Raw genomic sequence first — 24,421 nt, forward strand, 5'->3', positions numbered from 1 at the left:
AGGAATGCCCCAAAACCAACTGTGTGGCTTCCTCCTTGTAATTGGAAACTGCTGAGCTAACAGTCCCTCTGCAAACCTCCACCAAACCAGGGCTCATCCCACTCTGCTGGGGAAGACTTGATTTCCAAACACCTTTTTCCTATGAGCATTAATTCAGAGAGAACACAACGTGCCAGAGTCTGTCATGGCAAGTCAGCTTTCCTTAATGTAGCCTTGGGTGCCACCAACCTGGCCTTGGAGCTGTGTCTCCAGGTTGAGGAACTGTGTTGAAGCCTTGGCTCTCTTATTCCTTCCTTTGGGCAAACCATTAAGCTGCCACAAGAATGTGACTTCTCTGGCAGGTCCTTGGCTTTTGGAGAACGTGGGTCACATCTACCTGAGCAAAGCAGAGATGAGAACATCATTTTTTTAATTACTATTTTTTTAATGGGTAAATGAACTTGGAGACTCAACCCTACAAAAGAATTTAGATATTTCAGGCCAAGAATTTTGTCTTGGAAACTCCTGCCTAGCTGCATATCTATTTTCATGAGGAAACTTCCCTGGTCTGCCTCTGGGGGAGAACCTCTAAAGACAGATCAAATTATACCCACTTTGCCCAGATCCTCAGCACATTGCAGCCCACAGGTTGTGGGGGACTGCTGGGGAGGAGATGCAGCTGCAGGGCTTGGCTTTCCAAGGGGGACACCAAATCCCAGGACACACTTCAGAGGTGCCAGCCCCCATCCCACAACACCTTGGGCCCAAGGATGCTGAGACATCAAGGTACAACCTCCCCACTGTAGTGTGGGCATCCATCCCTCCCAGCCTGCAGGACCCCTTGGGGAAGCACTTGCTGCCCCTCTGGCAACTTCCAAAACCCTGATTAAAAACTGCAACTTCCATGAAAAACTTCAGGAGCCTTAAAGAACATTTCCATAGCTACAACCCTCCCCTCTGTGAGGCAGGTCTTATGGGCCAAATGCTTTTCCAGAGAGCACAGGACCAGATTTTAAAAGTCTGGAAAAATCTGGGGTTTGGAAAATAACCTGTGGTGGAGTTTTGTGCCTATGAGAGTCTGTGGAAACATCCAGGGTCACAGCTGGTGCCATAGCCCACCTGCATGGAGTCACCCATGGCTGGGACTTGGAGCAGGCAGTGATTGCTCCCCCTTGGTTCCTCTCCTGGTTGATGGACAGAAGCTTTGAAGACTCTGAATCATTTATCTTTCTTCCTGAAAGAGAAGGGCTTCCTTCTGGGTTGTTTATTGGCTTCTGTGCCTGCGGGTTGTCCTGCCCTTAGCCCAGGGGCCTGAGAGCTGCAATTGGGATTTTTATGCAGCTGCCAAGAAATGCCAAGGATTTCCAGAATCCCTTTGGTTCTTATTCCTTCACAAGGATGATGTTTGGACAGCTGCAGTTAATCTCAGGGCTCAGGAATTTAGGGGACTAATTGACCCACTGAGTAAATAATCAGGAGCTGGTTCCCCTCCTGTCACAGTGCTCCTTCCAGCCAGGACTCCCTCTTCCTACCTTTGGCCTGCCAGGTCCTCCAGCACTGAACTCTGGAGATATTTATCTCTGCCCACTGCTGGGAGAGTTCTGGAACTGTGGGTACATCTGCTGAGTGTTGCTGTGAGCTGGGGTGAATCTGGACCCATGGTTTCTGATTTACTGTGTGGCTGGGAGAGCAGCACCTTGAGCCCTGGCTGGAGCTCATGGTCTCAAGGGATCCCATAGAGGAATCTGGTGATGCTGGGATCTCCTCCACACTGTGGCTGGTCCAACGTGGGGGCCTTGGTGCAGCCAACACAACTTGGCATCCATGGAGGATGTGCAGTAAGGAGGGTGATGGAGAGACCCATGAGATGCTCAGCCCAAGGGAGGAGACCTGTCCTCCTGCCTCTTCAGCCCTCAGAAATGCTCCTTAATATTTCCTGGGATGATTCTTGTATCTGAAACACCGGCCTGGACAAAAACACTGAGGTGGAAAAACTCTCAAAGCCAAAAGTTCCTTTTCCAGAATAAGCTGGTCTGAAAAAAAACAGGCAGAATTTGAGAACTGCAGAGCTTAGTTGAACTTCACATTCTGTCAATTTTGACTGGAAGGAGTGGCCTGGTACCCAGAGGAGGGACAGGAGAGCCCTGCAACGCCACCCACGAGGTGACCATAATTGCTCTATTTTCACAGCTAATCAACAGCATCAGGTTCATAGTGAAAGATCAAAGTCTTTCCCCTGATCAAAGCCTTTGTCATTACATCCAGGTTAGATTTATTGCTCTGCCAAGGCACAACTGTGTTTGTTTACAGGTGCAGATAAAAGGTAGGAGCAGCTCCTGGCTCTTCTGAAGGCAGGAGAGCAGCTCAATGGAGTCAGGTCAATACTGCCCTGTGCCACCACCTGACACAGCAGTGGCAGGTCTGTGGGGCTGGAGTTGCAAACCAGCACCACTTAAAGAGAGGTCTGGAGGCTGCAGCTCGACTGGGGTTAAAAACCAGAGCTAAAAGCCACGGTCAGATCAAGCTGAGGAAACAGGAGCTTCAATCTTCCACCTCCCCAGCAAGTGCTGTAACCTCTGGGCTGTTAGATAAGGGATGTTTCCCCTTCTCAGCTGGATTGACAGTGGCCCTGAGGAGAAGGACTCCGGGCTGTTGGGTGGTGAGAAGCTCAACATGAGCCAGCAATGTGCACTGGCACCCCAGAAACCACCCATGTCCTGGGTTGTGTGACCAGCTGTGTGACAAGTAGGTCAGGGAGGGTCTTCTCCCTCTCTGCTTCACTCTGGGGAGACCCCATTACAGGGCTGGGTCCAGTTCTGGGGTTCCCAATACAAGAAAGACATGGAGCTTTGGGAGAAAGTCCAGAGGAGGCCACAGAGATGATGGGAGGGCTGGAGCAGCTCTGCTCTGGAGCCAGGCTGGGAGAGTTGGGGTGTTCAGCCTGGAGAAGAGAAGGCTCCAGGGAGACCTGAGAGCACCTTCCAGGGCCTGAAGGGGCTCCAGGAAAGCTGGGGAGGGGCTTGGGACACGGGCAGGGAGGGATGGGACAAGAAGAATGGTCTCTAACAGGAAGAAGGGAGACTGACATTACATATTACGAATAAATTCTTCACTATAAGGGTGGTGAGAGCCTGGCCCAGGCTGCCCAGGGAAGCTGTGGCTGCCCCATCCCTGGCAGTGTTGAAGGGCAGGTTGGATGGGGCTTGGAGCAGCCTGGGCTGGTGGGAGGTGTCCCTGCCCATGCAGGGGGTTGGAACTAGATGATCTTCTAGGTCCCTTCCAACACAAACCATTCCATGATTCTATGTGTGTTTGTGTTTGTACACAGAAGGGAGGTCCCAGCCCCCACCCTCCCCAGCAGGGGTAACAAGCACAGGAACATTCTGAAGAAACACATCCTCAAAGCTGCTAATGTGGGGCTTTGAGACCCATCTGTTGGGGCTTACCCAGGGGTGGTGCCATGGGAGCCACTGCTAAAGGCTTTGACTTTTGTCTCAGGGCAGCTCTTTGCTGCAGGGCTTTGTGCACCAGCAGAGCCCGGGGAGTTTGGTCTCCACGAGCCCTTGTGGAGGGGAGATAGGTCAGGATCTGTGGAGCTGAGGCTGACAGCAGGTGCAGGAAGGGTGCCAGCTCCCTCCAGTTGTCCCCACCTCCCAAGATCTGTGGTGCCCCCTGACCTGGGCTCTGCCAGAGCCACCTCTGCAGGGTTTGCTGCTTCTGTAAACCACCAGCATCACCCCACATCAGGGCATGTGGTGCAGTCATGAACCTTATGGATCCACTGCTGGCCAAAGAGCTGATCCGTGCTCCTGGTAGGTCTCAGTATCTCCCTGCTCTTGCCCGTGGCTGCTGCCCTGCACCGTGGAAGAGCATGGTTTACACCTAGAGCTTCAGCTGAAACCTGGACATGAGAGCACATGCAAAAGCAATGATTCAGCCATCAGCAGGACTTCCATTAAGTGCCAATAAAATGCTGCTTCCAGACAGCAGCTCAAGCCTCTTCCTTCCCACCCAAGAGCTCTGCTGCTGCTGTGTCAGCAGGACTGGTCCCATGGACCAGTCATTGGACACAGGTCAATGCTCAGATTTTCAACTGGGCTTGGGGTGCATTAAAGACTTCATTGATGATTTAACACATCCATGACATCAGCAGAAACCATGGATGACTTAAAGCAATTAAAGACAATTAATTGATACCTAGGAATTAGCTGCTACAAGTAGTGATTTACGGGGCTGAGGTATTAAAGGAAACTTAAAGTTTTATAAGGCATTTCAAAAGAATAATAGAAAAAGCTTGTAAGCATCAGGTGGTTGCACAAGGAGATGGACCAGCCCTGCAGGGCTGTGTGCTGGGCAGGCCCAGCTCACAGCAACGTGTGGCTTGGGACTCTGGAGATGAGAGTTTCAGGTCTGGAAGGTGTTTCAAAAGTCAACATTCATATGCTTTTTCTCTCTTAAAACACAGCCTGGTGTTACACCTGACCTGCAGGACAGCAGAGGTTGTGCTGCTTCACTTCCTGCCATCTTTTGTTGGCATTTGGTCTTGGCTTGAACTCAAGGCTGGGCACCCCAGTAGTTCCCCTGGGGACAATGACACTGTGGATCAGTGTAAGGAGGCCACCCTGTTGCCTGTGTTCATGGAATCATAGAACCATAGAATGGTTTGTGTTGGAAGGGACCTTGAAGATCATCTATATCCAACTCCCTGCATGGGCAGGGACACCTCCCACCAGCCCAGGCTGCTCCAAGCTCCATCCAACCTGCCCTTCAACACTTCCAGGGACGGGGCAAACACCTCTAGGGAGGGGCAAAGTTGAAGGTTCATGGGTGGTGAACATGGAAAGCCCCACACTATGCTGGACAGTTCACCCCCACCACAGCAAAGCCATCCAGTGCCACCTGCTCCATGCTCTGCCACTTCTGAAAACCTGGGGTGTTCATCATCATGTACATCACTGGGAAAATGTAGCCCATGGTGGGACCCTGTGTGCCCCAGGGTCACTGTCTGCATGGGACTTGGTGTGTGTGCTGTGCTGCTGGTGCTGGCATCACCTCTCCAGTCCCAGAATCCTCCAGATCCCTGTGCTGCACTAAGGAGCAAAGCAGCTCTAGAGCAGCCCACATTGTGCTTGTCTGGAGCCCTGGACAGGCCCTACTCTCCTGACCCCCTCCAAACACCTCCCCTGCTGGCTCAGGCTGCCCAGGGAGGTGGTAGAGGCACCATCCCTGGAGGTGTTAAAAAGATTTTGGTGTTCTGGGAGAAGGTTTAGTGGTTGGAGGTTGTAGGGTGGATGGTTGGACCTGATGATCTTGAAGGTCTTTTCCAACCTTGATCATTCTGTGGCTCCTCCATGCCTTGCTCTTGCTCACACTTCATGGGGTGACGTCAAACATCATGTTGTGCCTGATGGAAGGAAGCAACACTCCAAGGGCATCCCTCACCAGGTGTCCCAACAGCTGCGGCCAGTGAGAGGCCCTGCACTGCCATCTGGTGAGACACACTGAGCCCTGGCACCATTTCAGCTTCAAGAGCTGCTGCTCCATTGCCCCACAGGTCCTTGTGGACCATGAAGCTGGTAGCCTGGGCTAATGCATTACCCTGGTCCTTGGGACATGCATGGGCCAGGTGGTTGAGGGCAGCAATCACAGCAACTCAAGTGTTGTCTAGAGCATCCCCAGATAACGTGACCTGATCAGAGACATGAGGAGGCTGCTTCTGTCTGCAGTGGTGGTGGCATGAGGAGGCTCTACCATGGCTGTGTTTCTGCCTGGCTTTGGCTCTGGTAACAGTCCTGGGTTTTGAGTTTTCACACAGAGCTCTGGCTTAGCACAGTCACAGCCTTAAGCATCAGGTCAAAGTTCTAGCAAGTTCCACCACGTGCTGGTACTCTAGGGAGCACCTTGGCAGGGGTTTGATCAACAGACCACGAGGTGCACATGCTGGTGAATCCTGGACACAGGTCTGCTGGGGCCTAGGCTCTTGCAGACACTCAGCTTAGTACCCTGGAGGAGGCTTTGTACCCTGGGCTGGAAGTAGCTTCTGAAGCTTGGAACTCTGGCATCACTCTGGGGAGGGCACTGTACCACACTTCCCTGTAGGACTTGAGCCCTGTATTTCACCCACCAGCACCCACACCTCCCTGCAGCACCTGCCAAAGGATCCCAGCACCCTGCCCTGCAGGGATTGTTGGATAGAACCTGATCTCTGTCCATCACCTTGGCAGAGACACCAGAACTGTGCCTGACCAGACACTCTTGTCACGTGCTGTGCTCCAGAGGTGCTGCCCAAGGGGCTGCTCCTCAAAGGACCCCAGCATGGAGGATGTTCACATGCTCTGCAGCATGCTAGGGGATGCTCCACCTCCTGGGTCCTGGGAAGATGCCCTGCCAAGGAAGAGCAGAGCTCTCTGGCCCTTATCCCAAGCTCCAGAGGATACTGGTGTTTTGATCTGGCATTCAGAGGTCCTGCTGCTCGTGGGGACACTGAGACCACACAGCAGTGCTGCAAACACTAGTACACTGCCAATCTCCACAATGACATGGCTCTGCAAGGTCATTAGCACCCTGCAGGACCCTCCAGAAGCTGCTGCTGGGGTCCCTCACTCTGCAGTGCACCCTGTCCCTCAGCACTGATCTGAGAGTCACCTACTTGCAAAACTGTGCTACACATGGCGGGATCATAGAATCATGGACTGGTTTGGGTTGGAAGGGACCTTCAAGATCATCCAGTCCCACCCCCCTGCATGGGCAGGGACACCTCCCAGCAGCCCAGGCTGCTCCAAGCCCCATCCAACCTGCCCTTCAACACTGCCAGGGATGGGGCAGCCACAGCTTCCCTGGGCAATCTGGGCCAGGCTCTCACCACCCTCACAATGAAGAATTTATACCTGATCTCTAACCTAAATCTCTCTTCTTTCATCTTGAAATCATTACCCCTTGTCCTCTCACTGCAAGGCCCTGCAAAAAGACCCTCTCTAGCTTTCCTGGAGCCTCTTCAGGTCCTGGAAGGTCACTGTGAGGTCCCTCTTCTCTGTTTCAGACTAAACAACCCCAGCTCCCTCAGCCTGTCCTCATCCCAGATGAGATGTCCTCAGATCATTTTCATGGCCCTTCTCTGGACACGTTCAAACAGCTCCACATCTTCCTTGTGCTGGGGGCACTGCTGGATGCAGTGTTCTAGGGGAGGTCTCTCCAGGGCAGAGCAGAGGGGCAGAATCACCTCTTGACCTGCTGGCCACACTTCTGGTGATACAGCCCAGGATGTGCTTGGCTTTCTGGGCTGCAGCTGCACATTGGTGGCTCATGTCCAGCTTTTGATCCATTAGGACCCCCAGGTCCTTTTCCACAGGGCTGTTCTCCAGTGTGACCTCCCCCAACCTGTGTTCACAGCTGGGGTTACCTCTGCCCAGATGCAGGACCCTGCACTTGGCCTTGTTGAACCTCATGAGGGTCACCTGGGCCCACTTCTCCAGCTTGTCCAGGTCCCTCTGGAGGGTTCACCTGGGCCCACTTCTCCAGCTTGCCCAGGTCCCTCTGGATGGCATCCCATTCACCTGGTGTATTGACCACACCACCCACCTTGGTGTCGTCAGCAAATTGCTGAGGGGGCTCTCAATGCCACCACCAATATGGTTAGTGAAGATATGAAACACTGGGCCCAGCACTGACCCCTGAGGGGCACCACTTGTCACTGTTTTCCACCTGGACTCAGAGCCATTGACCACCACCCTCTGGGCACGACCATCCAGCCAGTTCCTCACCCACTGAACAGTCCACCCATCAAACCCGTATCCCCCCAATTTAGTGAGAAGGCTGTTGTGGGGGGCCGTGTCAAAGGCCTTGCAGAAGTCCAGGCAGGTGACACCCACTGCTTCTCCCTGGTCAACAGATCTAGTCACTTTGTTGTAGAAAGCCACTAGGTTGGCCAGGCAATGCCCCTGTCCTGGATCACCTCCTTGTCCTCCAGGTGCCTTAGCAAGTCCTCTAGGAGGATCTGTTCCATGATCTTCCCATGCACAGGGGTGGGGCTGATAGGTCAGTAATTCCCAGGGTCTTCCTTTCTACCCTTTTTCAATATGGGTGTAACATCTGCTTTCTTCCAGTCACCAGGGACTTCACCCGACTGCCAGGACTTCTCAAACATCATGGACACTGGTTTGGCAACTACACTCCCCAGTTCCTTGAGGACTCTGGGATGTACCTCATCATGTCCCGTGGGCTTGTATATCTCAGGTTCCTCAGGTGGTCACCAACCTTACCTTCCCTTGCAGTGGGGGGCACTTTGTCTCTCTGCTCGGCATCCTGTGGGCCAGCAAGATGGGAGCTGTGAGGAGAGGGGTTGCCAGTGAAGGCTGAGGCAAAAACGTTGCTGAGACTCTCCACGCTCCAGCAAATCTTGGCACAACCCACTGCAGCACCTGGGGTGACACCAGCACCTTTTTGGACCCCAGTGAAGGCCCCAGGGCACCCTGGCATATCCCAGAGGGTTTCTGCATTCTCCTCCATGCTCCGCTCTGCCGGGGCACGAGGGAAAGGCCGAGACACGGGTGGGAGAGGGAGCAGGGAGGGTGGGTGCGGGGCCGGGTGCTGACTCGGCGGTGCCACCGAGCAGCAGGCACGGGGAGGGAGGTGCCAGGCAGGGAGGGAACCTGCCGGTTTCGGGCCGGGGGCTGGCGAGGGGCCAGCACCTGCCGAGACAGGCAGCCCTGTGGGAAGCAGGGAGTGTCTCGGTGCCCCCACCCTGGGCGCTGCCGCCCCGCGGGGCCGGGCAGAGCAGCAGGGCACTGGGCACCAGCCTCTGCCTGCTGGAAGGGTTTGCAGGGCAAACCTCCAGAGCCTGGGAACAGGGGATGGCTTTTCCCAAGCCAGATCTCTCTGCCTTGAGTGCTCCTCTCTCCCAGGGGAGACGTGAGGCTGGGTGAGAATGTGACTTGCTGGACCTTCACTCAACCTCCCCTTGGGTATTTCATGCCCCAGTGCTTCCCTTTTGTCATACAGAATCTTTTGGGTTGGAAAAGGCCTTTAAGAACATCAAGTCCAACCAGCCCTGCCAAGTTCACCACTGCCCCATGTCCCTCAGCACCACATCTACAGGGCTTTGAAGCCCCTCCAGGGATGGGGACTCCCCCCCTGCCCTGGGCAGCCTGGGCCAGGGTCTGACAACCCTTTCCATGGAGAAGCTGTTCCCAAAATCCAACCTAAGCCTTCCCTGGCACAACCTGAGACCATTTCCTCTTGTTCTACCCCTTGTTCCATGGGAGACAAGACCAAACCCCCTGGTTCCAACCTCTTCTCAGGCAGCTGCAGAGCCAGAAGGTCTCCCCTCAGCCTCCTTTGCTCCAGGCTGGACACCCCCAGCTCCCTCAGCTGCTCCTCATCAGACTCGTGCTCCAGACCCTTCCCCAGCCCTGTTGCCCTTCATTGTCCCAATAAGGGGTCAGGTACATCCCTCCACACTCCATCTTTGAGGAGACTGGTGGTAGGCAGCTGGTTTCCCCCACCTGCTGTCTCACTGAAGCTGAGGCTTCTCAGAGCCTTGTCCCCCCAGACCCAATGGAGTGTGTTGAAACCAGCCAAACAAGTTGCCATTCAACTGGCAGCACAAGGGAGAAACCTGTGGGATGCCCTCACATCATCAGGTTTGGAACAGGGAGGACAGGCAGCCCAGGCAAAAGTGGAGACAAAATGTCTTTCCAAGAGACAAGAAGCCTTTGAAGATCCCCCATCCTGTGCATCCATCCCTTCCCCACTGCTCTAGGAAATGCCTCACCATGAGACCACTTGCCCCATTAAATGGACATGCAAGGCTAGTGTGTTCTGCTGGCTGGTGGTCCCAACCCATGCACCAGGAACACTTGGGATTATGCAGCTGATATGCACCCATGGGCGTTGCATGTGGGAACGTGCTACAAGGATGTCTACAACTGAATGGGAGAGATCTGCAGGCTTGAAAGGACAGAGAAATGGTCCCTACACTGATTCATCTCCAGTCATTGTTGCAAGCTCTCAGAAACACACAGAGGAGGTAAACACAGTTGGTCTGGGTCCTTGAAGAAGAGGTAAAAATAGGAAATAAAATGGCCTGAAAGCAAAGTTTGTGGATAATCCATGGATCAAGAGGCTTGGGAGCAGTGCCTCTATCCATGCTGTCCTTCAAGGCTAACCCTGGTTACACAGAGAGGAGTGAGGGGGCTTCTGGTGCAGCAAAAGCAGAAACTCAAGTGGCCATAACCAGGATTACCCCAAACTGCAGCAGGTCAGACCCCTGAGGTCTGTTATAAAACTTCCCAAGGGCTGCAGGGTGAGATGCTGTGAGTCAAGGGGACGTGTTATTTAGGAGGTCCTGGATGGTTGCTGCAAACTCTTGCATCCCAGGGAACAGGTCTGCAGCTGTGCTTGCTCAGCCAAGCTCTGCTGAGACTGCCCTGTCCTCTGGGCTCAGGATGGAGACAACACCCTCAATCCCTCACCGTTCTCTTTATTTACAGACACAACATCAGTTGGGGGTGTGGAGATGAGAAACAGCACCTCGTGAAGCATCTGCCCACCCAGACAGCACAGGGTCTGCAGCAAGGTCTGTGCAAAGCCCCGTGTGGTGGGAGGGTGGTGGGCGTGTGGTGCAGGCTCCACGACCTGGGGAAGCCAACTGCTTGGCCAAAAGGCCACGCACCTCTCCATGGCTGAGCCTCCTTCACCTCCTGAGTCACCTATTTCCACCGTCCACCCACCACGGTCTTTCCACGGGCAGCCTTTGGCCTGGAAGCAAAGCAGAAAAGCACATGTTAAAAGGCTTGAGTGACCCTGAAAGGGGAGGACAAGGTGGGTGCCATCAGTGGTTCTGCAAAGAGGACGGAGCCATTTCTGGCTGATGCTCATTGCCCCGTGGGGTAGAAGGTCTTCAGTAGCAACCTGGTCTACTGGGAGGTGTCCCTGCCCATCCAGGGGGGTTAGAACTAGATGATCTATAAGGTCCCTTCCTACACAAACTGTTCCATGATTCTCTGGGAGGCTCCAGGCAACACCTCAGAACCTGAGTGATTTGGGACTCAAATGGGAACCAGCTCATGCATTTTTGCCAGGTCTTTCTAAGCGCTCTTCCCATGTTTCTCCCTCCTTTCAGAAAAGAACCAACAGGTTGGATCTGTGGTCGGGGAGGGATAACAATGGCTGCAGGATCCTTCTTCCATGAACCAGAAGCTGTGCAGTTGTTAGGCAAGACCCACCACATCACTCTCCTTAACCCACATCAGGGGAACAGACACTGCTCTGAGTGTGGGTCAGCAGAGAGGAGGAGGCTCAGGTGGACAGTGAAGGGCATTTCTGGCCTATCATCCTAAGGGCCACCAGCACAGCTTTGGCTGCCAATCCTTGGCCTCAGCCCCACTGCCACCCCGCACAGCACACGTGTGGTAGGAGACACACAGCACCCAGGAAATGCCCCTACTCACCCTTTGCTGTCATTCCAGGCCATGGTGGTGCAGGAGAGAAGAGAGATTGGGTGTAAGCAGGTAGAGATGCTGCTCCCTGACACACAGGGCAGGCTGAGCACCTCTTGTGTGAGATGGTGGGGCCAGATGGGGATGAAAGAGCAGCATAGTGCTCCCCAGGGTGGGGGTGGAACACCCACCTCCACCCTCCTACAAAGGGTTCCCCAGTCCTGTGCAGAGAACACGGGCACAGGGACAGGCTCTCCTGACCTTGCAGGGGATGCCCAGCTCCTACAGCCCATGGGAATTCCCATCCTGCACAGTCTGGGATCTCAAGCACCTTCCCCTGAGGTGCTGCAAAGAGTCCCTGCAGGGATGGGGGTGGTTGGATGCTGGCAGGACCCCCCAGGACACACAACTCCATCTACAGAGGTGGAGTGTCCCTGGGGTCCATCCCTGGCTGGGGTCTCTGGAGCAGAGGAAAGCTGATGGAGGTGGGAGGTAGTGGGGGGTCCCTGGACCTGACTTGCTGGTCCATGAACACCAGGTACCACTGGGACCAGAGGAAGGAGTGGGAAGGATGAGAGGTAGCTCTGCAAGGGTTCAAGAGACCCTGGAGATACAAAGGGAGGGAAGTGGGGCCAGGGGCAGGAAGGGCAGGAGGTGCTGAGCAGGGCTGCTCAGCCTGCCTGGGCACTTACACTTTCTGGTGGTCACTAACGCGGTTCCGGAGGACGTTGATCTGCAAGGGAAGCACAGGCAGGTGGGGAGGTCTGGCAAGATGCCCCACCCCTGACCAGGGACAAGGGTGAGGGTGAAGATCCATCCCTGCTCTCCCTTCTCCAGCTACCCATGGTGGGATTTAGCACTGGGCTGTGATGGGCAGTGCACTAGGGAGCCCATTGTGGTGCAAAGCACATGTCCCCAGGAACTAGGAGGTCACAGGGCCACCACACAGCCCGTGGCACCGGCTGCCACAGCCTCCAGCACTTCCCAGCTGTGTGCCCACCCTTGCCCAGGTGGCTGGAAACCACTGGGGGGGTTGGGTTGATGCTGGCTCATCTCTAAAAGGGAGACAGACATGGCTTTGCTTTCAGTGGGGTGGAGGATCTTGGGTGTTTGTCACCCCAGGCACAAGGGGGGACACAGTCTTGTCCTGACAGCACCATCAATCACACAATCCACCTCAGGTCCTAACTGGGCAGCAGAAGGAGCAGCCAAGCACACGGAGGGAGAGCAAGGCCATGACATGGAGAACCTCCCGGCTCACCTCGTATTTCTGCCGCTTGAACTTTTCCTGCAGGTCAAATTTCTCAGCCTCCAGATCCCGGATGGTTTGCCACAGCTCCCTGGCCTTGTCCCTGTGGGAAGAGCCAGCTGATGTCAGTGCAGAGAAGGGATGTGGCTCTCGGGGAGCTCCCTGCAGGGACTGGGCAGTGATGCCACCATCATCATGCTCCCCCAGGACAGGTCTCTGCAGGCTCCGTGCCCAGACCAGGACATAGTAGCCAGTCCCACGTGTGGACCAGAACCCCCGATGGGGATGGATGGGGACACGCACGCCCCACGCGTGTGAGCAGGGCTCCCTCTGATGGCCAGCGCTACCAGCAGCAGGGCTGGCCCTCGAGTCCCAGAGCCCATGTCCCCCCGGGCTGTCACAGCCCCTCTCCCAGCCCTGCCACCACCCTCTGCTCTGGGCTGAAAGCCCCGGGCAGCCCAGCCCGGCCCAGGATCCTGTACTGGGAGGTGGGACCCAAAGCAGAGCCCCTATCCTGAGCATCCCTCCTGCAGCCTGTGCTCACCTCAGCTTGTCCTCGTTGAGGTGGTCAATGTTCAGGGGCTTCCGCCGCTCGCTGAGGATCTTCTTCTTCTTCTCCCGCTCTGTTTGCTTCTTCCCGCCCTTCTTCTCTGACTGAGGAAACCACCAGCCCATTGGAGGGAAGAAAATCTGCTCTACCCCTGTCCCCAGTTCTGCCCCCAACACCCTCAGCTTTTGGGACTTCAGAAGCTCCTCAAGGATATTGTGGCAATAGTGGACAAGACACACTGCCCCATCCCCACCCCTGTGCCAAGGCTGGATCTGGCCTCGCCAGCATCTGCCAAGCAGAGCTCCCAGCTCACTTTGGCCCTCTGACCAAAGTGAGAGCTGTGACCCACCAGCAGCAGCCAGTCTTCTTCTGCTTGTAGAAACCACAGCCCACCAGTTCTGAGAACGTGTAGGGTGCTGAGAGGCCAGCCCATGGCTGAGCCCTTCCCTGGAGCATCAGTGGTTTCCCTGCAGCTGCCCAGGGTGGGATCCTACCTTCTGCATGTAGCCTCCGAAATGCAGCATGTTGGAGAAAGCTTTCTTCTTCCGTGCCTCCTCCTCAGCCTTCTTCCGTGCCTCCTCCTCCTCCTTGCGAGCTCGTTCTTCCTGCCAGGGTCAGAAGCGGGTCAGGAGTGGGTGGACAGAGGCCTCACGGACCAGCCTGTGTGCAGCACACAGCTCACGCTCCCTTGTGCTCCGTGGCTTGGCGTGTGGTGCCCAGGACCACCCGAACCCAGAAGACTCACGGCCATGCGGGCTTGACGCTCCTTCTCCCTCTCGCTGCGGATCCGCTGCTGCTCTGCCCGCTCTGCTCGCCGCTTCTCCTGCGGAAGGAGAGCACCTTGGCTTGGACACCCCAGGGAATCTGGATCCTCTCTGTCCTCGGGAACACATCCCGGACCCCAAAAGACCTGAGAGCACTAAGGGCAAATCTCCCGCATCACCCAAGGGAGCGTGTGGGCTTGTGAGCATGGAGGAAGGTGCAGCTCTGCTGGGGACTGCAGCACCACAGCAGCCAGAGCAGGGGATTCCCAGGCACTGGGGTACAAATCTGGCTCAAATCTCAGGCTCTGTCTTGTAAGGACATGGGATGAAGCAGAGGAAGGTGGTTGTGTGCCCACAGGGCAGAGGGTGGCAACAGCAACAGCGGCGGAGGCTGCAGACGTACAATCCTGTCCTTGAGAGAGATGAGCTCCTCCTCCTCCTTCTTCCTGCTCTCAAAGTGAGCTTCGATCAGGGCCTGCAGCTCATTCAAGTCCTTCTCCATGCGCTTGCGGTGGATGTCCTGCACCAGGCAGAAACAGGGCTGATGGCTGCTCTCCCACAGGGGAAACCCTCCAGGAGCTGCTGGGCACGGTGTGGAGCAGCAACGTGAGGGGTCACCTCACGGGGGCTGCCAATACATGGGCTACTTACATCATTGACGCTCCTTCTCCCTCTCGCTGCGGATCCGCTGCTGCTCTGCCCGCTCTGCTCGCCGCTTCTCCTGTGGAAGGAGAGCACCTTGGCTTGGACACCCCAGGGAATCTGGATCCTCTCTGTCCTCGGGAACACATCCCGGACCCCAAAAGACCTGAGAGCACTAAGGGCAAATCTCCCGCATCACCCAAGGGAGCGTGTGGGCTTGTGAGCATGGAGGAAGGTGCAGCTCTGCTGGGGACTGCAGCACCACAGCAGCCAGAGCAGGGGATTCCCAGGCACTGGGGTACAAATCTGGCTCAAATCTCAGGCTCTGTCTTGTAAGGACATGGGATGAAGCAGAGGAAGGTGGTTGTGTGCCCACAGGGCAGAGGGTGGCAACAGCAACAGCGGCGGAGGCTGCAGACGTACAATCCTGTCCTTGAGAGAGATGAGCTCCTCCTCCTCCTTCTTCCTGCTCTCAAAGTGAGCTTCGATCAGGGCCTGCAGCTCATTCAAGTCCTTCTCCATGCGCTTGCGGTGGATGTCCTGCACCAGGCAGAAACAGGGCTGATGGCTGCTCTCCCACAGGGGAAGCCCTCCAGGAGCTGCTGGGCACGGTGTGGAGCAGCAACGTGAGGGGTCACCTCACAGGGGCTGCCATTCCATGTGCTACTTACATCAAAATCCAGTCTCTCACCATCTGGGATTTTGGGAGGCACCAAGTTTGGCATGAAGACCCTGCAAGGGAAGGTGAGCAGGAGGATGGTGAGGCTGCAGCAGGTACCTGGGACATGACCTGATGTATCCAGCCCCCCACTCTGAGCCTCCCAGTCCCCAGTCCCAGTGAGCACATTTTGAGGACAGGGAAGTGTAATGCTGCTTGCTGGAGGTTGCCAGCTGGACAGCTTCAGAGGAAGACCTCTGGCATTCCACAGGGTGCCCACATGGCTGGAATAGCTCTGCAAGCTGCAGCCACGAGCCTTTGCCAGGCACCCTGGGGCTGGCAGCCACCCCACTGCTCCCCCAAAACAGCACAGAGGAACAATCTGCTCCCGTGTGATCCAGCACAGGGAGCTGGAAACCATCCTCTCACCCTCAGAGGGCTTGAGGGAGGGCAGGAGATGCTCACAGAGCCCCATAAAGACACCAAGGGATGAAGAGATCATAGCTGAGGACAGATCTGCCTCCTCCACTGCAGCATCCCAGGGTCCTTGAGGATCCATAGGTTCCTGGCTGTGGTTCCTGGCTCAGCTCCCTCAGGCAGGTGCTCATGTCCCCAGGATGCTGGCACTGGTGCACGTGTCCCATGGCAGATTGAACTGCAGAGACGAGGCCCTGGTTGGGCCATGGACTGTGTCCCCCAGCCTGGCTGCACACAGATGGTTTCCAGCTGCAGGGCCACAGGGCAGCTGGGCTTCCCCCAGGAGGGCACAAAATGCTCCAAACCTGCCCTGACCTCATTCTCAGGACCCCCTTCATCTTCCCTGTTTATCTGCTTGTTTCCTTTGTCTCTGCATGTTCCAGTCCCACTCTGTGCTCATGCTTTGAGGCTTCACTGTCCCACACCCTTCACAGATCATGGTGCTCAGCCCCTCACATGGACCCCTTGTCCTGGCACAGCTCCTGGGTCAGACCTTGCACCAAAGGAAATGCACTGACACTTACTTGGGTCTTGGCTTCGATTCACCTGCAGGTCCCCAGGAGCAGGAGAGAAAGGCAACGTTAGTGTCCCAGAGGAGTTTGCTTTCATACCATGACCCAGAGCCCTGGCCCAGCAGCTCAAACTGAGCTGTGGGTCACAGAGTCCTGGAATCATTTTGGTTGGATAAAACCTTCAAGATCACCAAGACCAACCACTAACTCAGCCCTGCCAAGGCCACCACTAACCCATGTCCCTCAGCACCACATCTACATGGCTTGGAAACCCCTCCAGGGATGGGGACTCTGCCCTGGGCAGCCTGGGCCAGGGCCTGACAGCCCTTGCCAGGATTCTCAAGATCCAGTCTCAACCTCCCCTGGCACAACTTGAGGCCATTTCCTCTTGTCCCATCCCTTGATCCTTGGGAGACAAGACCAACCCCCCTGGCTCCAACCTCCTCTTAGGCAGCTGCAGAGCCAGCAGGTCTCCCCTCAGCCTCCTTTGCTCCAGGCTCAACACCCCCAGCTCCCTCAGCTGCTCCTGCTCACACTTGTGCTCCAGACCCTTCCCCAGCTCCACTGCCCTTCTCTGGACACGATCCTGTCCTTCTTGGAGTGAGGGGCCCAAAACTGACCCCAGGATTGGAGATGTGGCCTCCCCAGTGCTGGTACCTCCTTAGACAGTCAAAGGAACAGCCCCTCTCACCCCAGAGAGGAACAGAAATGGATACTTCACCTTCCCCAGGCTCCTGCTCTCGGTCCCCCTCTCCACCTGTGGAAAACACGATGCTTTGGCTCCCAGAGGACACATCGGGACACACCGGGGGGCTCAGGCAGGCTGGTCCCCTCTGCTTATCCCCACTGCAAACCCAAGCTCCATCCCTCCACTGTGAGCAGGTCCCTCACAGATAACCCTGGCTCACAGATTTGGAGAGATCCAGGTCCTCTCCAGGAGGAACCCAGACAAGCTTTGCATGAGCTGAGGCTGGGAAAGTGGTGGTACAACCCCCTCCTTGTGTGTTTTGGGGGAATTCCTTCCCTCAGCAGCACTAATCCATCTCTCCTGCAGACTTCCTGCTACCCCAGCCCTGCAGGAGGACAGGGCCAGGGAAGGTCTCCACCATTTACCACAGATTCTCTCTTCAGCAGCAAATGAATCCAACACCAAAAGCCCCAGTACAAGAGCCCAGGGTCTTGGGGGACTGGGATCAGGTCTGAAATGGCCAACACTGTCCTTTCCTCTGATGCTGCTTTACCTTCTCCTGGTGCTTTCGTTTCATCTTCTTGTTCTGTTTAAAACAGCAATGGGGAGAATATGAACACCCATGGGTGAGGGCAGCCACATGGCCCCAGCTCAGAGGGCTCCTGGCACCTGACCTGGGGCACACAGTGGAACCTGAGCCTTTCCCACCAGCTGTGGCAGGACAGGGACATCAGGCAATCCTGTCTGCTCCAAAAATGGCTTATGAATACCAGTGGTCTTTATCTGCTGAGACACACCAGAGCATGACCCCAGCTCTGGAAAACCCTCCTCTAGGGCTATGGGGACCTCTTGGTGGAACAGGATTCATGCATTTTTGGCATTACTTCTGAGCTGAGCACAAGCTGTTTGATCAGAACCAGCAGAGAACACCAGGATGCTCACACTTGAGGGGCCAAGGCACTGGGTAGATTAGGAAAGGACAGCTCAGTTTTGATACCTCCTTACTGGAAACCATAGATAAAGGGGAGAGCTGCCCCTCTGTGTTACTGGCCCACAGCCACCAACAATGCTGGGACATCCCAGACCCTGCTTGGCACAGCACTGGAGCCAACGTGGCTCCAGACCAGTCATGAGGAGCCACCACACACCTTCTGCCTTGGTTTCTTCAGCCTCCTCCTTGCTTTCTTCAGTCTCCTCTTCTGCCTCCTCTACCTGTTCTTCCTGACCTGTGGAATAACAGGCAGCATGAGTCCAACAGCCACCACTCCCACTGGTTCCCTACGGACCCCGGGATCAAGACAACCTTGGCACAGAGCTGGCCAAGAGAGAGAGACCCACAGGAGATGGCACCACAGGAGAAAGAAGCAGCAGCTCAGAAACCAAAGGGCTTTGCTCTAACCTTTACCTAAGGGCTGCTCTCTGTGCTGGGGCAGGGCAAAAAAAAATATAAATAAAATTAAAGGATTTATACCCAGGTCCTTGTTTGTCCCTCATTCCCTCTCATGGTCTTACGTCCCAGGATGGGAGGGAGTGATTTCTATTTCTCTCCTCCAGCCAGTGAAGAACAAAACTGTCTGGCACTAGAGAAAAGGCCTTCAGCACCTTCGCCATCTCAGTCATGACACTGTTGGAGCATTTTTCCACTGGAGGGAGCAGTATCCCCACAAGAGTCCTCCAGTGGAGTCCACAGGTCCTGGGAAGGCCAGTGGTCCCGCAGCAAGAGAGAAGGCAAGAAAAGGAAAAGAAAAAGAAGACAACAAACCACATTGGGGTGAGAGATGTAAGAGGGAAGGCACAGCTGCAGGAGCAGGTAGCACAGCAGAGCAGGAAGGGGGGAGTGCAAGAAGCAAGAGAGAGAAGGGGAAGAATGAAAGAAAACCATTTCCCAACCAAGGAGAGGAGGAAGACACCCCAACCCATGACAAATTCACAGCAGCAGTGGAGAGATGAAACAAAGAAAGGTGCAATAACTACCGTCTTCTTCCTCCATCCATTCTTCCTCTTCTGAGCCAGGAGAAGGGAAAGGAATAAGTGCAGAGATTAGTCAGATGCCATAAGGCTGTGGCCTGTAGCTACACTGTGCATGAGGTGAGGACTCAAGCACTGCAGTGGTTTCCCCCTTGTGCCTCTCCTTGCATTGGACCTTCAGGATGTTTTGCTGCAGCAGCCCAGGCTGCCTGGCACAAGGGGCTCAGCAAAACCCAACGCCCAGCCCCCAAGGCCCAGCCTTGCCATGTCCCAGAGCAGCTCTGTGCACCCTGGGCTTTGCTTCTTCAGCAGATGGAGGCAGCTGCAGGTTGGTGCTGGAGCATCACTGATACTCATTCAGCTGAAGCTCCAGCTCTCGTGGAGTTACTGGGCTGACACCTCTGCCAGCACCCAAGTCCAGCATTTCCACCCCAGTTTTGAGTCAAGGGATCACTGTGACAAAAGAGATCCAGAGAAAATTCTGACTGGTTTTGATCCTACTGATGTTTCCCATGGAGAAATCTAGAAAGTGGTCTCATCCACCTTTCCTGGTCATGATGTACCCATTGCAGTCAAGGAGCTGCCACCACAACCCACCCAAGGAAAACGCAGAACCAACAGCAGTTGTTTCTTGATTCTTGCAACTGCTGGAGAAACACTCACCTTCTTCCACATACTCCTCTTCACAGAGACACGTGCACACGGAGGAGAAGGGAGGGAAAGAAGATGCAGGTTATTGAAGTTGCTCTGATCATTTCTCAGCTTCAGCCTCAGAGCAGCTGCAGATGCTCCATGTTGTCTTACCTTCCTGCTCCCTGCAAAGCACAACACAAACGTTTGAGTTACAGTGATCTGCTGCAACAGAGCATGTGTCCAACATCAGTGAGGCCAAAGGAGAACTTGACATTTCCTCAGGGCTGGCTCCCCTTTCCCATAGCAATGGGCAAGGGCTGCTGGACTGGCTGCTGTGTGACATGTCATGAGATGGCCATGGGGACAGGACAAGACCCAGATCACCCTGCAAAGCTGCAGTTAGCAGAGGCTGAAGTGCTCAGCTGGCACTTTGACAGTGGTCAGAGCACAACAGCTTGAGAAGATCAAGTGACCATGGCTTGTAATCCTAGCAATGGGCATCTCACACCCCACCTTTGTCCCAAAGTCCTTTACTGACCTTGGGGGAGATGCACAGCCTGTCCTTGGGTCTGCCAGGGACACTGGGCACAGGCCTCATACTGCTTGTCAAGACACGTGTCTGTTGTGGCATTTAAAGCTCAGAGGATTCAGATCTACATCATCTGCTGGTGGATGAGAATTAGGAACTGTATTTGGCCTCATCTCTATGGTCTTGTATCCCAGATCGAGAGCCCCTTCTCTCCAGGGAGCATCTCATGGCCCAGGAGCCCTCACCAGCAAACCTTGCCTTCACATTTGGGCCTGGGGGGTGATGAGGGTCCTTCTGGATGTGGCAATCAGACCTCACCAGCAACAGACTGATGACATCAGCTTTTCCCAGCTCTATCTCAGGGGTTTAGCCCACAGCATCTTTGATGCAGGGACTGTCCCTTGCCATGTTTTGGCTGATAAAAAGCTCCTCACTGCTGAGGGTCTCAGCACTGTCACTGCAGACAGGCTCAGGATGGGGGGATTTGGGGCTTTGGTGGGGCAATGATGAGAGCCTGAGCCCCAAAAGGCACCTCTAAGCAATACTGTGACCCTGCGGGGCAGTGGAAACGAGGAGAAGGAAAAGGTGTTTAAAAACACACCACTTACTGCTCGTATTCTTCGACGACCTCCTCAGAGTCCGACATGCCTGGTTATCTAGCAGGATTCAAAGCAGATTGGAAAAAGTGAGGGTGAGGAGCTGAGATAAGGCCCAGCACAGCCTGTCCTGCCGTGCCCCAGACACAGCACAGAGATGCTGCACCTCTCCAAAGCTCTTAGAGCTCTGAGCTGGCCCCAGCCAGGCTGTCACAGCTTTATCTCAGTGAGATAAGGCTCCCCCCTCCCCTCCTGCCCCAGGATCACTCATCCCAAACAGGAGGCAGGAGATGAGGAGCAGCCTGATACAACAACAAGAGCTGCTGGCAGGGGCTGTGCCCAGCACTCCCAGCACCTCTCGCTGCCATCTCAGGGCACAGGAAAATAACCCAATCACCACCTGCAACTTCTTTTGCTTCCTGACTATTCTTAGCTCGGTTGCGAGAGAGAAACTTCAAGGGACATCTCATTATTGCCAATTTACAGCCCTGCACAAGCCACACGATGAGATCCTGGTGAGACCTCCCAGCCTTCCAGGTGCCCCCCAGGCTCAGGATGCAGCAGAAGGATTTCTCTCTCCTGGTCCTGAGCTTGGCTGAACAGAATGATTCACGGCCTGGTTTAACAACAGGACTAATAACTTTGGAGAAAAACCCACGCTCACCTTCCCAGCATATCCATCTCCCTACCAGCCATGGCCAGGAGGACTTTATTCATCATCCCACCTCATCTAGTGCCCACCCGATGCTCCATCACACGGTCTGCACAGACCAGCCCCATGATCAGCCCAGGATCAGCCCTGAGCATCAGCCCCAGGCCCTGCACAGCCTGTCCACTGGTCCCGTTCATGCCAGACCTCAGCAAAGCTGGGATGCTGCAGGAGAAGGCAAGGCAGCCCTAGAAATAACCTCCATGTGCTAAGCCACCTGTTCCCAGGGCAGCGCTGCTTCCTTCTCCTGCCCAGCGTCTGGGAACAACTGCTCCCGGCTACATCTGTTAGACATTTATTACTCAGGATGGGTAGGACAGGCCTGGGAATCACTTATGCAAGATGCTGAATCCAGAACTGGAACCCACAGGCATGGGAAGGCACATTCCAGGAGGGATGCATCAACGTACCCATGGCTCGCACGGGTCTGTCAAATCTCACTTCTGAGCAATGACTCAGAAAGTGCTTTTTGGAGACAAATTCAGTCAGAACTCAGCCCTGTCTGCCTTGGGTTCACCGCCTGTTCTGCTGTCATGTTGCCTTCCCTCTGATGAAGCTGGGGCTTGGCCCTAAGCACCCCCCTCCAACACCATCCCCTCCATCTCCACTCCCCCTCAAGCATCAGTTCCTGGTCCTGCTTTTCCTCCAGGCTCAGCACGGTTCTGCTACCTCCAGAGTGTGGCCAAATCCTTCATGTGGCCTCTGAAGTACCCAAGAATTCCTGTGCTCCTTACATGACACAAGAGCAGAGACTCCCTCCTGGCCATGGCAGCACAGACATGTGCTTGTGAAAGTTTATTTCTACACCTGCATTCACCTCCTCTCTCATCACTAGATCTCACAGAGCATTTGCTGAGGAACAGGAACAAAACCAGGCATGTCAATGGGATGCACAAGAGAAAAAGCACACCTGGGAAATATTTTTCCATCCTCTGCACAGACAAACCTTTCCATTAAAGCTTTGAATGTTATTTTGAAAGAATGAGAACCCAGCCAGATGATCTGCAGACTTGAAGAGGAAACATTGCACATACTTTTGACAGCAGCTACATCTCCCATCATTTGCTGTGTATTAATCCAGATATCCCTCTCGCTCCTTGAAATCCTCCTCTCCATCAGCTCAGGGCTGGCTGATCATACCTGTGGGCCTGAGTTAATCCTCCAGGGTTTGCAGTCCCTGCTTTCCTCCAGGTTACCCAGACACAGAGCATTTTCTCCAGTGTGGATCACGTCGCTGCTCCCTGCCCATGTGTCAGGGTCAGACCATGCACAGGAGCATCCTACATCTCACCCATCCCATGGGGCCAATGCTCCCGTGGGCATCACATCCCTCCTGCCCCCTCTGGAGACACCAGGAATAAGGATATATGAGATTCCCCCAGAGCCAGGGCAAGCAGAATCCTTCTCAGCCACCGTGGTGTCTGGCTGGTTCAGAAGGTGTTGGGCTGGTGGCAAATTCAACTCCCTGGAGGGGGTCCTGATGCTTTATCCATGGGAAGGCATTCATGGCAAAAATACATCCTTGAGTGAGGGGGCTGGGCAGGATGACGAGCCCTGAGCCAAATCCCTGCTGGGTCTTTGACAACTCCCCTTCCACCGAGCATCCTACGCCAGGAGCCTGCACCCACCACCCCAGACTTACCTCTGCTGTGGGGCACTGGCAGGATCCTGGGGAGCTGAGGGGAAGCTGGTGGGCGTCTGGGAAATGCTCTTTGGGGGCAGGAGGATTTAAGGGGGCTCCAGCCCCCACCCCGGGGCGGGCAGTGCCGGCAGGAATGTGCCCGGCGCCCAGCAAGGAATGCAACACTTGTGAGTTGCTATTTCGGCAGCCGTGGCCTCAGCCCCCTCCCCTGCTCCCCCTTTCCCCCCCAGGAGCCCATATAAGCCCAAGCTATTGTGTGGCCTCAGAGTTTTGCTATTTTAAACCCTCCAGACTGAGATACACGAGTGCCCGAGGGGCTGACACAAGCCAGGCAGCTGTCACTTCCAAGGGCCAGGGACACTGATAAGGCTCAGGGAGAGGGGCCTGGACCCTCCATCACAGCCCCTACCCGGTCTCCCTCGGCCACTGCACCACATCCGAGATGCTGCAATGAGAAAGGAAGAGCTTCAGGCTGCCTTTACCCTCCCAGGACACAGAGTTGTGGAGTGGCTGGGGTTGGAAGGGCCCTCTGAAGATCACCCAGTCCAACCCCCTTGCTAGAGCAGGATCCCCTAGAGCAGATCCCACAGGAACACACCCAGAGGGGTTGGGATGTCTCCAGAGAAGGAGACTCCAGCACCTCCCTGGGCAGCCTGTCCCAGGGCTCTGTTACTAACTTTTTGCTTTCTTTCCTCTTCTCAGAAGAAAGGAAGTGAACTGCTCCCAGTTCCAGCCCAAGAGAGGTGACCAGGAGCCTCTTAGAAATAGCAAGTTTTATTAGAATAAAACAAACAAACAAACAAGGGCACAGAGAAACCCAAGTTCTTCCCAAAGCCCAGCAAGCAGGAGCAGAGCCAAGGGCAGCAGTAGAGTCCCACACCAAACTTGGACACTGCAGTGGTTGCTCAAGGCACAGCCCAAGCCCATTGAATGGCTCCAACCAAGTATTTGAGCATCACTCTGTTGGCTGCCTGAACCCTGGAGCACCTGGTTCCCCTCCTGGGGAGGCTCAGCACCCCGGGAGGGTGAGACCAGGGGGTCTGCACAGCCACAGGCAAAGGGCCAGAGGGAAATGGGGTTTGTAGCAGGGGAACAGCACAGGGTGCTCAGCTCCATGAGACCCCCAAAGCAGGGCCATGGCCAGCCCACCTTTCCTGTGTCACTAAGTGAAAGGGATCACTGCTTGAAGGGGGCAGGGGACAGGAAGGACAGGGTGGAGAAGGCCAAGTCTCTGGCTCAGATGGAGGGAAGGTCCAGGGCCATCAGCTCTTCCATGAGGCAGCTCCAAGCTACACCAGCATGTGTGACTGTGCAAACAACATTTGCTTCTGGTTGGGGCCCTTCAGCAGTGGGGAGAGGGCTGTGACATCTCTCTGTCCCACCTGACCCC

General features: G+C 55.2%; 2 protein-coding genes across 2 annotated transcripts in view; both read right to left on the minus strand.

The window, feature by feature from the left end:
• Positions 1–10,685: 10,685 nt before the first annotated feature.
• On the minus strand, positions 10,686–20,730 carry TNNT2 (troponin T type 2 (cardiac)). Its single transcript, XM_009994168.1, has 17 exons — positions 20,693–20,730; positions 19,727–19,737; positions 19,586–19,603; positions 18,929–18,958; positions 18,103–18,180; positions 17,508–17,540; positions 16,988–17,023; positions 16,279–16,300; positions 15,291–15,351; positions 15,043–15,159; positions 13,959–14,036; positions 13,708–13,818; positions 13,208–13,317; positions 12,676–12,766; positions 12,107–12,147; positions 11,427–11,432; positions 10,686–10,734 (listed from the first exon to the last, which is right to left on the minus strand). Exons 1-17 carry the CDS (start codon positions 20,728–20,730, stop codon positions 10,686–10,688), a joined length of 930 nt encoding a protein of 309 aa, XP_009992470.1.
• A 2,671-nt stretch (positions 20,731–23,401) lies between these two features.
• Positions 23,402–24,421, minus strand: part of LAD1 (ladinin 1) — a 13,353-nt gene continuing 12,333 nt past the window's right edge. Inside the window, 1 exon segment of the mRNA XM_009994322.1 lies at positions 23,402–23,476. Coding sequence (XP_009992624.1) covers positions 23,402–23,476 — 75 coding nt within the window.

This window comes from Chaetura pelagica, unplaced genomic scaffold, assembly GCF_000747805.2.
Source record: "Chaetura pelagica isolate M959 unplaced genomic scaffold, ChaPel_1.0 scaffold470, whole genome shotgun sequence".
Classification (NCBI taxonomy): domain Eukaryota; kingdom Metazoa; phylum Chordata; class Aves; order Apodiformes; family Apodidae; genus Chaetura; species Chaetura pelagica.